We start from the raw sequence: 14,374 nt of genomic DNA on the forward strand, positions 1-14,374 counted from the left end.
TCTTCCTAATTGCTAATATAAGCATGGATAGTGCTGGAAAAGATTTGTTTACATTTGATTTCTATATGCAGCTGTATAGAACGCTGGTTAGCCACATTTGGAGTACTGCGTCCAGTTCTGGTCGCCGCACTACCAGAAGGACATGGAGGCATTGGAGAGAGTGCAGAGAAGGTTTACCAGGATGTTGCCTGGTATGGAGGGTCTTAGCTATGAGGAGAGATTGGGTAGACTGGGGTTGTTCTCCTTGGAAAGACGGAGAATGAGGGGAGATCTAATAGAGGTATACAAGATTATGAAGGGTATAGATAGGGTGAACAGTGGGAAGCTTTTTCCCAGGTCGGAGGTGACGATCACGAGGGATCACGGGCTCAAGCTGAGAGGGGCGAAGTATAACTCAGACATCAGAGGGACGTTTTTTACACAGAGGGTGGTGGGGGCCTGGAATGCGCTGCCAAGTAGGGTGGTGGAGGCAGGCACGCTGACATCGTTTAAGACTTGCCTGGATAGTCACATGAGCAGCCTGGGAATGGAGGGATACAAACGATTGGTCTAGTTGGACCAAGGAGCGGCACAGGCTTGGAGGGCCGAAGGGCCTGTTTCCTGTGCTGTACTGTTCTTTGTTCTTTGTTCATACCTATTTCGTGGCAAAAAAAGATGCGCCAACATTATGAGAATACTTGGGGTTCCCTGATGCACTTGGGAGGTCACTAGGGGTTCAGCAGCTCAAAAGGTTTGATAGAAGATAGATAGAAACCCTACAGTACAGAAAGAGGCCATTCGGCCCATCGAGTCTGCACCGACCACAATCCCACCTAGGCCCTACCCCCATATTCCTACATATTTTACCCGCTAATCCCTCTAACCTACACATCCCAGGACACTAAGGGCAATTTTAGCATGGCCAATCAACCTAACCCGCACATCTTTGGGAAACCCTGCTTCCTGAGAGATCTGAGTGTGTTATCAAATTCTCCTTCAACTCGATTTTCAAGTTTGCTGATGACACCACCGTAGTGGGTCGGATCTCTCCCTCGATGTCAACAAAATAAAGGAGATAGTCATCGACCTCGGGAAGCATAGTGGAGCACATGTGCCTGTCTACATCAATGGGGACAAAGTAAAAATGGTCGAGAGCTTCAAGTTTGTCAGGGTCCAGATCACCAACAACCTGTCCTGGTCTCTCCATGCTGACACTATAGTTAAGAAAGCCCACCAATGCCTCTACTTTCTCTGAAGACTAAGCAAATTTGGCATATCTGCTACAGTACTCACCAACCTTTTACAGGTGCACCATAGAAAACATTCTTTCTGGTTTTTCACAGCTTGGTATGGCTCCCTGCTCTGCCCAAGACTGCAAGAAACTACAAAGGGTCATGAACGAAGCCCAGTCCATCAGTGAAACCAGCCTCCCACCCATTGACACTGTCTACACCTGCCGCTGCCTCGGAAATGCAGCCAGCATAATTAAGGACCCAACGCACCCTGGACATACTCTCTTCCACCTTCTTCCATCAGGAAAATGATACAAAAGTCTGAGGACACATACCAACCCACTTAAGAACAGCTTCTTCCCTGCTGCCATCAGACTTTTGAATGGACCTACCTTGCATTAAGTTGATCTTTCTCTACACCCTAGCTACGACTGTAACACTACATTCTGCATTCTCTCCTTTCCTTCTCAATATATGGTATGCATTATCTATATAGCGCACAAGAAAAACACTTTTCACTGTATGTTGATACATGTGGCAAATCAAACTTTAAAAAAAAATTGAATTTTCAGTTACTGATTGAAAGGATTACATAAAATTTCACGTTAAGACTTGCACCAATAAACAACATTAACTATTATTCAGCCGGCAATTAAACTACAGAAAAGATCCCTCGTGATCCGAAACGTTGACTATATGCTGTCCTTTAAGTGGATACTTTATTCACCAGGGACCAGTTCAAAGTTATTCTCCACTCCTAAAGGCCTTTTGCCTTTTTTCCTTCCCCAGCAAGTACCTTATAATCCATAGAATCCCTATAGTGCAGAAGGAGGCCATTCGGTCCATTGAGACTGCACTGACTCTCCGAAAGAGCATTTTACCCAGGCCCATCCCCCCCCGCCCTGTAACCCCGTGTATTTACCATGGCCAATCCATCTAACCTAAATATCTTTGGCCTGTGGGAGAAAACTGAAGCACCCAGAGGAAACCCTTGCAGACACTGGGAAAATGTGCAAATTCCCCATGGACAGACCTACATCTCTGTAAACAACTTTAGGAGAGTAAGAATTCTGATTTTTCTGGTTGATGCTTTGCAGAATTCTATCCAGAATACTTATTTATTATGCAATAGAATATGTAGAAACCTTGGCATGGTACACCAGAGTCATTATCACACCTAAATCCTTTCCCCTTGTGGCTTGAACTGTACCATATGATTTCTTGTTTGTAAGTATGGTCAGTTTTGCATCTTTTAGCCTTTTGATTCTGGAGCAGTAATGACAGAATATCAGGAGCATTACTGATCCAAATGCAGCCTGTTGCATGGGAACCATGGTAATTGGATCATTTCATTGCAAGGGAAGCCCCACGTCAGTCTCTCGGTAGTGGCAAAACCTACCAATTAAGTTGAAGGACGAAAAGGGCTGTAATGCGATTCTGGGTTGCCGGCCCATGATGTAAAATAGGCTAACTAATGAGCCAATTGACACCCATTATCACTGAGCTCACCACAGTTCAGTAGTGGTTCAGGGATTAAATGAGAGCCACATAGCTTTCCCGGGTCTCCTAAGTGTTGCCCAGCAAATACTGTCGGATTTTTGCTGGCAGCCTCCTAGGAAAGTGGACCTTTATTATCAGGCACTCAATGCATAAAGGGCACCAATTGCCTTTGGGCTTCACAATGGAACTGACACGGGTTCGCTGCTAGTTTTTCAATCAGTGGCTGAGACCACATAAGGCCAAGTGAATCCAACCCACTGTAAAAGGTGACTAAAGAATAGGGACAGCAAGAAAAATGTAAGCCCCCTCCCCTAGTAATTATGTCAGGAGAACAATAGATGCAACGGGTGTTTTTTAAAATACAGAAATATTTCTTGGCATAGGTAGGTTGAAGTTGAGGGAAATTTATATAGAGATATAATGAATATAAGCGCTTCCAACTCCTACAAGAATTGTAAGTTGAGTGGAATAAAGGGAAATGGGAAGGCAAGAGTCAAAATAATCAAGTTTCTGTGAGAAACAAGAGATTGGATGACTCATTGAAAGTGGACAAATCTGAGACTTAAAGAATTGTTGCAAATGTTGACAATGAATATGAAGTTATTGAATTTCCAATCGCTTATATTTAATAAATATTGGGATGCATTATATTTTAGAAGTGAAATAATTTATTGTCTAAGTGGATGAATAATTCATTAAACTGCTTTCAGTTTTAGTGATGATCTTGTGATCAATCACAAATAGTCATGTACACTCAACAAAATATCCTTAATACAGCTGACACCCAGGAAATGCACACTAAGTACGCAATCATAGTCTATCTGTTAGCTCTTTAGACATTTAAACTAGATTGTTATGTTGTACTTGTGCCTGAAAGTGAGAAGAGCTCCACTGAATATCCACACATTAATATTGTATAGAAGCCCAAGAGTTGAACAGAAACCCTTGTTGTATTTATCTTGTTGGATGTGGCTTGACTCTTATTGTAATCTCTTAGACAGTGGATAATGGAAGTAAAACATGATCAGGGAATAAATTATGGATTAGCCGAACTGAACCTGAGCTGTAGAAAGACACACTACTGCAATCTGCTCTATTTTTCAGACGCTTTGAATTCTATGTTTTGCCCCTTGCTTAGAAAAGAAAATTACACTTCCTTAACTTTACCGATCATACTAAATCTGGGGGAATGACTGTGCCCTAACTCTTATTTACCGGTAATATGGCTTGCTGAGTTCCAGGAGACTGCCCCCACGCAAGTTGCGGTATGGTGATTTGAGAAGTGTTGATAAATCAGCATCTTTGGTACCCTTTGAAGTTGCAAGGAAGAGGCAGGAAAGTCAAAATTGTAATTGAATCATGTTTATCCGTAATCTATTTACCCTGCTAGTCCCCCTGACACTAAGGAGCAAGTTCAGTAGCCAATCAACCTAATCCACACATTTTTGGACTATTTTAAAGTGAAGCAGAGAGTTAACTATGGAGCAGCTTTTTATGTCAGTTAATAATTTTAAACAATTAAGACTGGAAATCACACCCGTGGTAGAAGATTCAACATTGCCTCAATTCTTTACCTGTATTCCAGAAATCAATCTACATTGGCACAAAAACTTTCCAAGCATTTATAAACTTGCGCTGTAAATGATTGCTGCAATTATAGGTAATTTAGAGAAATACATTCATGTTTTGTTTCTGTATACTGCAAAGAAGGATGAATTCTGTGGGGAAATCCATGGATGCCACAATGAAGACACTAGTTTGTGCTATATATTTATGACTGTACTTAAAAACATGAGGTGGGTATTTTGAATAGAAGATATGCCCTTCTTGTTTCTGTCAAGGGGTTTTATTTTCCCTTCACTCGGGTTTAAAGGCCTTAACTGGCGTTATCCTCAAGTATTTGTTGCAAGGAGAAAGGGGAAACATATCTTATTACAGAAAAAATGTTCAATCAAGCAGCTTGCCACGTGAAATGAAGTCTTCATTTTCAAGTGGATAAATGTTTCCACATTGTGTGCCAATTCTTGCAGACAAGCATTTGTAATCAATCCTGTCTTGAGGGAGTGAGGCAATCTCAACCAGGGCAACAGAAGAGGAAGTAGAAGCAACTCGATGGTGACTTGATTTATTTTTGTCACATGTATTAGTATACAGTGAAAAGTATTGTTTCTTGCAAACTATACAGACAAATCTTACCGTTCATAGAGAAGGAAAGGAGTGCAGAATGTAGTGCTACAGTCATAGCTAGGGTGTAGAGAAAGATCAACTGAATGCGAGGTAGGTCCATTCAAAAGTCTGATGGCAGCAGGGAACAAACTGTTCTTAAGTCGGTTCGTATGTGTCCTCAGTCTTTTGTATCTTTTTCCCTGACGGAAGATGGTGGAAGAGAATAAGTCCGGGGTGTGTGGGATCTTTGATTATGCTGGCTGCTTTTCCGAGGCGGCGAGAAGTGCAGACGGTGTCAATGGATGGGAGGCTGGTTTGAGTGATGGACTGAGTGACATTCACAACCCTTTGTAGTTTCTTGAGGTCTTGGACAGAGCAGGAGCCGTACCAAGCTGTGATACAACCAGAAAGAATGCTTTCTATGGTGCATCTGTTAAAGTTGGTGAGAGGCATAGCGGACATGCCAAATTTCCTTAGTCTCCTGAGAAAGTAGAGGCATAGTTGGGCTTTTTTAACTATAGCATTGGCATGGAGCGACCAGGATAGGTTGTTGGTGATCCGGGCCTCTAAAACCTGAAGCTCACGACCTTTGTCCCCATTGATGTAGACATGTCCTCCGCTACGCTTCCTGAAGTTGATAACTCCTCCTTCATTTTGTTGACATTGAGGGAGAGATTATTGTCGTCGCACCAGTTCACCAGATTCTCTCTTTCGTTCCTGTACTCCATCTCTTTTGATGGTAGTACAAGTGCTGGAGTTATCTTCCCTTGCTGTCAATACCTCCTGCCACTGGCCAATTTAAATGTGTGAGCCTTGACATCAACTTGCATTTATAGCACACCTTTTAATGTAATAGAGTCCTGAGGTGATTGACGGGCTGTTCAACTGTGGTGGACATAACAGTTAAGCTTGATCGTCATCTTGTCCTTTTCTAGCTTTGCCAAAGGGGATTATTGGTGATTGATTTGGATGAGAATCCCAAATAATATTTCAAATCTAGTGGTGCTGAGACCACTTGTCGTACCCCTGCTGCTGCTGCACTGGCTGAGATAATCTCACTAGCTACAGGCAGGACTGATTCTGGATCCTTATCTGCAAAAATTATATGAGGAAAATAAAGTACTTCCTAAAAGTACCTTTTTTATATGTTTGAGCCCCTCAGTTCAGTCCTGTAAAGGAAACACAAGTCCTGCTTCTTTGTAAACTCACTTCATTTTCTGATTCAACTTCACATATACATCCAACACCCAGTGCCACCTGTAGCCCCTTTATAATCCCAGTGAGTACTATTAATCAACTAACATACAAATGAGGTCTAAAGTGGGAGGTTGCAGTTAACCCATTCCTAACATCATAGAGTTTGCTTTCCTCTTAAGCAACTTTGTATCCAGGAGCTCTCCTAATTTTTTCAGATGTCTATTATAATTTAATGATTTGTTATTCCCTCCATTCTGACAGAGACACAATGTAAGTCATTATGATCAACTATATTGCAGAATCTTAGCTGTAATACTTGTCAGCAATCAGTTGCATTAATAATATATTTTGAATCCATTTGGCTTTACCTACAGCTTCCTATGAGTTGTAACATAATAGGGCTTGTGCACATCAAACAGTTCATGACTGGTGAATGCACTGAAATTTGAGCATATTGTATCAAAGAGCATCAGGCTAGTAAGCTCAGTGAATGAATTGCTGGTTACAAGCAGTGTGTGGAAACCAGGTATATCCACCATTAAAATGAGGGGGAGGCAGAGGACTGTTCATTTGGTCACTTCCCAACCTTTTTGTTGACGAGCCCAAGCGTGATATTCATAGTGGAAACGAACTATCAACTTTACCTTCCAGCAATGAGCTGGAGGAGAGCACATGAAAAAGAGTACATATCCTCTCATATCCTTGTTTTTTTTAAGTTTTAAAAACTCTTAAATTATATTTTAATTTTTTGAATTTTTTTAAATTTCAGATTGTTTGAAATGACAAAGTGAAAGAGGAATTTAAGCCAAAATGAATAAAGTCAAAGTGCCAACAGAAAAAGGGTGAGTAGACGAAAGACAGATTTGATAGTCTTAATGGTATCAAAAGTTGCTTTGCTCTTGCTATGCTCCTGTACTTAAAACTGGAGGGATTGTTTACACATACCTGTTTTAGTCACAGAATTCTTCTTGGGAATACTACCATCATAGGAACGGGTAGACTCTTCAGCATTTCAAGCTTGTTCGCCATTCAATTAGGCCATGGCTAATCTGTACCTCAACTCTGTTTGTCTTGGCTCCAGTTATAGAATCTGACCAAGATCTATAACTGTTCTTTGTAGTGCACCTCACTCAGGAAAGATATATTGACTTTCAAGGGGATACAACAGACGTTTACCAAACTGATGCCAGGGTGTAGAGGGCAAAATTATGACGGTTGCAAGCTAAACTCTTTATAGGCATAAGCGGGTCTGTCGCTTTGCTGCTGCAGATGTTTCTTGATTATGGAATGTGAGTGCAACATTGTCAATGTAGAGCAACTTTCTGATGAGGACTTAACAGCATCTTTTGTCTTAGTTCTCAAGCAAACAAGGCTAAACGGCCTTCTGTGGATGATCTGGATACATATGACAGTAGCAAAGAAAGGTATATGCCAAAGAGTGTTAGTGCCAGAATACAATCCTTTCTGACCCCACTGCGAATTCAAAAGGGTTCTTGTGCTACCCCATCGTAGCTGACCTTACCCATCATATTGCAAGGAAAGAAGAGATCACATTGAGCCGTTTTGGTGAACAGATGTTTTGAGCAGCATAAATAGACCACCTTTACTCACATGTTTGAATGACCTAGTGAGGTCAAGTATATAGTGGCCTCCTGTGATAATGGCATTTCTGTTGCAGTTGCTGGACTGAAAGGATTGAGTCAATTGCAGATCTTCCACGGGGACTCTCAGGGTAGATGTATTCAGCCAAGATCTGCAGTCTGACAAGGCCAACATGCTCAAATACTTCCCCACAGTGCTTAACAGCTTCAATAGTTGTTGCAATTGTACTGTGTTTGCCCTTATTCTTGTGCAGGGTCACAATAAGGCATCATGCATATTTTAAGGGCACTGTTCACTTTAGCAGCGACAGAGAAGTTTGTGCAGGTACTGCAGGCATGCTGGTTTCCAGTGCTTGATGGTTGGTATAGTAACAACACCTGGAGCTTTGCCAATGGCAAGTGAGTCAACAGCTTTGCTAATCTCCTCCATTGTGGGTTCAATATCCAGCACTGCCATGGCAGCTTCCTCTGTGACAGTGGGCGGAATTTTCTGATTTTTCTGCAGTGTCACAACGGATGTGAAAAATGGGGTGGAAGCTGCCGGCCCCAAGAGCTCATAGTATTAAAAAAAGGAAGGTGCATGTCCCAAGCAGGGCTGACTCTGGCAATAACTTAGGTTTTTAGAAGGTCAGAGTCCGATTTTTAAAAAAAATCGAGGTGTTGCCAAAGAGAATGCATCAGGGAGCTCTTTTGCTTAATTCATAAAAGGTGCAATGCCTGGACGGAAAGTGTAGCTTCCAGCAAACACAGGTGAGCCACATTGTCAGCCTGACTGATAAATCATCTGTCAGTGTAATTTTTAGCACACTCAGCATTGTCCAACAAGTGCTGACCAGTTGTGTAATACCATCTGGAATAATTTAACATAAATTATTTTTGAGGTAAAGTATTTGTTTTTATGAAAAACACCTTTCACAACGCAAGATGTCCCAAAGGTAATGATGGACTTTTGAATTGTGATCACTGTTGTGTTTTTAAAAATATTGTGGAGTAATATTGCATGCACACTTTGCACCCAGTTGTTTTGGTGCAGAGCAGTCTAACTAGTAAGTGTGCAATCAGAACATTCTTCTGGTTTTGTGTTAATTATTGAGTTTCAATTCTCTCGCAGTATGAGGGGAAATCAATTCCGGTGTATTCTCCATTAGAAAGTCTGCTGTGATGTTCTATCATTTAAAGAAGACTGCAGGTTGGTTTTGTCGCGGTGCAATGATAATACCAGTCGATTGGAAATGATTGGGACCAGAGTTGTTTTTTGGTTAATGACTTGGGCCTGTATTCAATAATTTGCCTAGCATTTGGCTTCGTAAAAACTCTTTAAGGGTTAAAATTTACCAAGGAAGATTGTCTAGGTTCTAAGAGGATCTGGCAAACAATCTGAAGCATTGCTTATTTCTGTGAATGTTGCATAATTTATAGACTGCAATGCCCTCTAATGCTCTTGCTTTCCTACTGACCATAACACCATGCCAAAGGAAGTAAAATGATCTGAACATGGCTTCTAGCTCTGTTCAGTCATGACAATGTGAACAGCAGTTCTCAAGTCCCTTTAAGCAAATTAATACAAATTTTAGCCATAAATTGCTCTACCAATTAGTGAAGAGGTTTAGGGAAGAAATTACTTGGGAACACCACTACCTGGAGGTTTCCTCCAAGTCACTCACCATTCTGACTTGGAAATATTTCGCCGTTCCCTCACTGTCACTGGGTCAGAATCAGGGAACTCCCTCCCTAACAGCACTGTGGGTGTACCAACACTTGAGGGACTGCTGTGGTTCAAGAAGGCAGCTCATCACCACCTTCTCAAGGGCGTCTAGGCTTGGGCAATAAATGCTAGCATAGCCATTGATGCCCACATCCCATAAATGATTCTGCAGTATTGATTAACAGATTTGTATTTAATTAACCTATCAAAATCTAGCTTAAAATACTGCCTAGTACTCGTGTAGAGATTAATAAATCAAGAGAGCAATTAGTCAGGCACAACTAATAATTAGTTCCCACCTAACAGTTGGAAATTAGAAATTAATTTGTAAAAATTCTTTCATGGGCCGTGAGCATCATGGCAAGGCCTGATTTTTTCATTGTCCATCCCTGATTGCTCTTGAAAAGATGGTAGTGAGCTGTCGTTTTGAACTGCTGTAGTCCACATGCAGCATTGCTGGGGATGGACATTCCAGGATTGTGACCCAGCAACAGTGATATTTTCCAAGTCAGGATGGTGTGTGACTTGGAGGGGGATTTTGCGGGTGGTAGTGTCCCATGCGTCTGCTGTCCTTGTCCTTCTAAGTTCTTGATCATAAAATCCCTACAGTACAAAAGGAGGCCATTCGGCCCATTGAGTCTGCACTGACTCTCCAATAGAGCATCTTACCCAGACCCTATCCCCGTAACCCCACGTTTTAACCCCACTAATCCCCCTAACCTACACATTTTGGGACACAATGGAGCAATTTATCATGGTCAATCCAGCTAACGTGCACATCTTTAGACTGTGGGTGGAAACACCCAGAGGAAACCCCCACAGACACGGGGAGAATATGCAAGCTCCACAGAGACAGTCACCTAGAATACCTGACGCTAAAATGCCGCCCCTACTACCTTCCGCGGGAGTTCACCTCTGTTATCCTGACAGCAGTTTACATCCCACCCCACGCGAACATGAAGACCACGCTGAATGAAATATACACCATTACAAATAGCCTTGAGACGAAACATCCTGAGGCCATGTTCATTGTGGCCAAGGACTTAAATCAGGCCAAGCTCAAGAGCATCCTACCAAAATATCACCAACACGTCTCCTGCTCCACCAGAGGCCCAAACGTCCTAGACCACTGCCACACAAATATCAAACATTCCTACCGCTCTATCGCCCGCCCACACTTTGGCAAATCAGACCAGAAGGCTGTGCTCCTGCTCCTGGCTTGCAAGCAAAAACTGAAATCGGAGAATCCGTCAAAGAAAGTTGTGCAATGTTGGTCTGAGGAATTGAATGATCTCCTACAGGACTGCTTCGAGTCAGTAGACTGGTCAGTATTTAAAAACTCTGACCAGCCTGAACTATAGTAACCGACTTCATTAGTAAGTGTGTAGAAGTCTGTGCCAAAGAAGCAATTCTTTGTTTCCCCCAACCGTGGGGGATGAACAGGGATATCCACTGCTTGATAAAATTCAGGTCTCAGGCGTTCAAGTCAGGCGACCCTGACCTATACAAGAAATGATGTGGAGATGCCGGCGTTGGACTGGGGTAAACACAGTAAGAAGTTTAACAACACCAGGTTAAAGTCCAACAGGTTTATTTGGTAGCAAAAGCCACAAGCTTTCGGAGCCTTAAGCTCCTTCTTCAGGTGAGTGGGAATTCTGTTCACAAACAGGGCATATAAAGACACAAACTCAATTTACAGAATAATGGTTTGTGTCTTTACATGCCCTGTTTGTGAACAGAATTCCCATTCACCTGAAGAAGGAGCTTAAGGCTCCGAAAGCTTGTGGCTTTTGCTACCAAATAAACCTGTTGGACTTTAACCTGGTGTTGTTAAACTTCTTACTATACAAGAAAGCCAGATACGATCTAAGGGGATTCATCAAAAATGCCAAAAGACAGTACTGGACCAAGCTAGAGTAAGAGTTTTAACAACACCAGGTTAAAGTCCAACAGGTTTATTTGGTAGCAAATACCATTAGCTTTCGGAGCGCTGCTCCTTCGTCAGATGGAGTGGAATTCTGCTCTCAAACAGGGCACAGAGACACAAAATCAAGTTACAGAATACTGATTAGAATGCAAATCCCTACAGCCAACCAGGTCTTAAAGATACAGACAATGTGAGTGGAGGGAGCATTAAGCATAGGTTAAACAGATGTGTATTGTCTCCAGACAGGACAGCCAGTGGGATTCTGCAAGTCCAGGAGGCAAGCTGTGGGGGGTTACTGATAGTGTGACATAAACCCAACATCCTGGTTTAGGCCATCCTCATGTGTGCGGAACTTGGCTATCAGTTTCTGCTCAGCGACTCTGTGCTGTCGTGTGTCGTGAAGGCCACCTTGGAGAACGCTTTCCTGAAGATCAGAGGCTAAATGCCCATGACCGCTGAAGCGCTCCCCCATGGGAAGAGAACAGTCTTGCCTGGTGATTGTCGAGCGGTGTTCATTCATCCGTTGTCGTAGCGTTTGCATGGTTTCCCCAATGTACCATGTCTCGGGACATCCTTTCCTGCAGCGTATCAGGTAGACAACGTTGGCCGAGTTGCAAGAATAGGTACTGTGTACCTGGTAGATGGTGTTCTCACGTGAGATGATGGCATCTGTGTCGATGATCCGGCACGTCTTGCAAAGGTTGCTGTGGCAGGGTTGTGTGGTGTCGTGGTCACTATTCTCCTGAAGGCTGGGTAGTTTGCTGCGGACAATGGTCTGTTTGAGGTTGTGCAGTTGTTTGAAGGCAAGAAGTGGGGGTGTGGGGATGGCCTTGGCGAGATGTTCGTCTTCATCAATGACCTGTTGAAGGCTCCGGAGGAGATGCCGTAGCTTCTCCGCTCCGGGGAAGTACTGGACGACGAAGGGTACTCTGTCCACCGTGTCCCGTGTTTGTCTTCTGAGGAGGTCGGCATGGTTTTTCGCTGTGGCGCGTTGGAACTGTCGATCGATGAGTCGAGCGCTATATCCTGTTCTTATGAGGGCATCTTTCAGCGTCTGGAGGTGTCTGTTGCGATCCTCCTCCTCCGAGCAGATCCTGTGTATACGGTGGGCTTGTCCGTAGGGGACGGCTTCTTTAATGTGTTTAGGGTGAAAGCTGGAGAAGTGGAGCATCGTGAGGTTATCCGTGGGCTTGCGGTACAGTGAGGTGCTGAGGTGACCGTCCTTAATGGAGATGCGTGTGTCCAAAAATGCAACCGATTCCGGAGAGTAGTCCACGGTGAGTCTGATGGTGGGATGGAACTTGTTGATGTCATCATATAGTTGTTTCAGTGACTGTTCACCATGACTCCAAAGGAAGAAAATGTCATCGATGTATCTAGTGTATAGCATTGGTTGAAGGTCCTGTGTGGTGAAGAAGTCTTGCTCGAACCTGTGCATGAAGATGTTGGCATATTGAGGTGCGAATTTGGTCCCCATGGCTGTTCCGTGTATCTGGATGAAGAACTGGTTGTTGAAGGTGAAGACATTGTGGTCCAGGATGAAGCGGATGAGTTGTAAAATTGCATCTGGAAACTGGCAGTTGTCGGCGTTGAGTACTGAGGCAGTTGCAGAAATGCCATCATCGTGGGGGATGCTGGTGTAGAGTGCCGAGACATCCATTGTGACGAGGAGTGCTCCTGGTTCAACTGCTCCATGTGTGTTGAGTTTCTGTAGGAAGTCCGTAGTGTCGCGACAAAAGTTGGGGGTTCTTTGTACAATGGGTTTCAGGATGCCCTCGACATAGCCAGAGAGGTTCTCGCACAGGGTCCCATTGTCCGATACGATGGGACGGTCGGGTGTGTTTGCCTTGTGTAGCTTCGGGAGGCAGTAGAGATCTCCAACACGGGGAGTATGTGGGATGAGAGCACGGAGGGTGCTCTGAATGTCTGGATCAAAGGTCTTGATCAGAGTGTTGAGTTGACGGGTGTGTTCTTTGGTCGGATCTGTGGATAACTGTCTGTAGTGTTCCTCGTTCTTCAGTTGTCGGTACACTTCTTTGCAGTAATCCGTTCTGTTCAGTATGACGATGGCCCCTCCTTTGTCTGCTGGTTTAATGACAATGTTGCGGTTGGTCTTGAGAGCGTGGATGGCGCTGCATTGTGCTTGGGTGATGTTCGGTGCTGTCTTGTGAGTGCGGCTGATGAATTTGGTGTTGACGCACCTCCTGATGGCTTGGGCATACATGTCAAGTCGAGGGCAGCAGCCTTCCGGAGGAGTCCAATTCGACTCTTTCCTCTTCGGTTGCACTGCCGATCTCTCTGTCGGCTGCTCCGGTTCATTGGCTGTCTCATTGTGTTCGCTGTTGGCCTCTTGGGGTTTGTGGAAGAACTCCCACAGCCTCATTCGCCTGATGAATTCCTCTGTGTCTGCTGCGAGACTGATGGGGTCTATTTTGGTGGTGGGGCAAAAATTGAGCCCTCGGCTGAGAACTTCGATTTCATCTGGTTGAAGTGTGTAGTCCGACAAGTTGAACTTGCAGAATCTCACTGGCTGTCCTGTATGGAGACAATACACATCTCTTTAACGTGTGCTTAATGCTCCCTCCACTCACATTGTCTGTATCTTTAAGACCTGGTTGGCTGTAGAGATTCGCATTCTAATCAGTATTCTGTAACTTGATTTTGTGTCTCTGTGCCCTGTTTGAGAGCAGATTTCCACTCCATCTGACGAAGGAGCAGCGCTCCGAAAGCTAATGGCATTTGCTACCAAATAAACCTGTTAGACTTTAACCTGATGTTGTTAAAACTCTTACTGTGTTTACCCCAGTCCAACGCCGGCATCTCCACATCCAAGCTAGAGTCCCAGGCGAGCCGCATGGACCCCCTCTGACTATGGCAAGATCTGCAAGACGTAACAGGCTATAAGATGAAGGCATGTAAAATCGCTGGCACCAGTGCACCCCTCCCTGATGAGTTTCTATTCTATGCCTTTTTTGAGCAAGAGGTCAGTGAGGACACACGCTCTACCTGGAAGCCTCGGACGAACCTGTATCTAAGGCCACCATTGCAGATGTCAGAGCAGCCTTCT

At 43.8% G+C, this 14,374-nt stretch overlaps 1 protein-coding gene across 10 annotated transcripts in view; it reads left to right on the plus strand.

Annotated features, from left to right (window-relative positions):
- Positions 1 to 14,374, plus strand: part of agtpbp1 (ATP/GTP binding carboxypeptidase 1) — a 239,741-nt gene that overhangs the window by 15,564 nt on the left and 209,803 nt on the right. For all 10 annotated transcript variants that reach the window (XM_078214458.1, XM_078214452.1, XM_078214454.1 and 7 more), the window contains exon 2: positions 6,844 to 6,916. In XM_078214458.1, the coding sequence (XP_078070584.1) occupies positions 6,885 to 6,916 (32 nt within the window). In that variant the 5' untranslated portion in view covers positions 6,844 to 6,884. The remainder of the gene's footprint in view (positions 1 to 6,843; positions 6,917 to 14,374) is intronic.

The sequence above is a fragment of the Mustelus asterias genome, chromosome 6 (genome assembly GCF_964213995.1).
Source record: "Mustelus asterias chromosome 6, sMusAst1.hap1.1, whole genome shotgun sequence".
Taxonomy (NCBI): domain Eukaryota; kingdom Metazoa; phylum Chordata; class Chondrichthyes; order Carcharhiniformes; family Triakidae; genus Mustelus; species Mustelus asterias.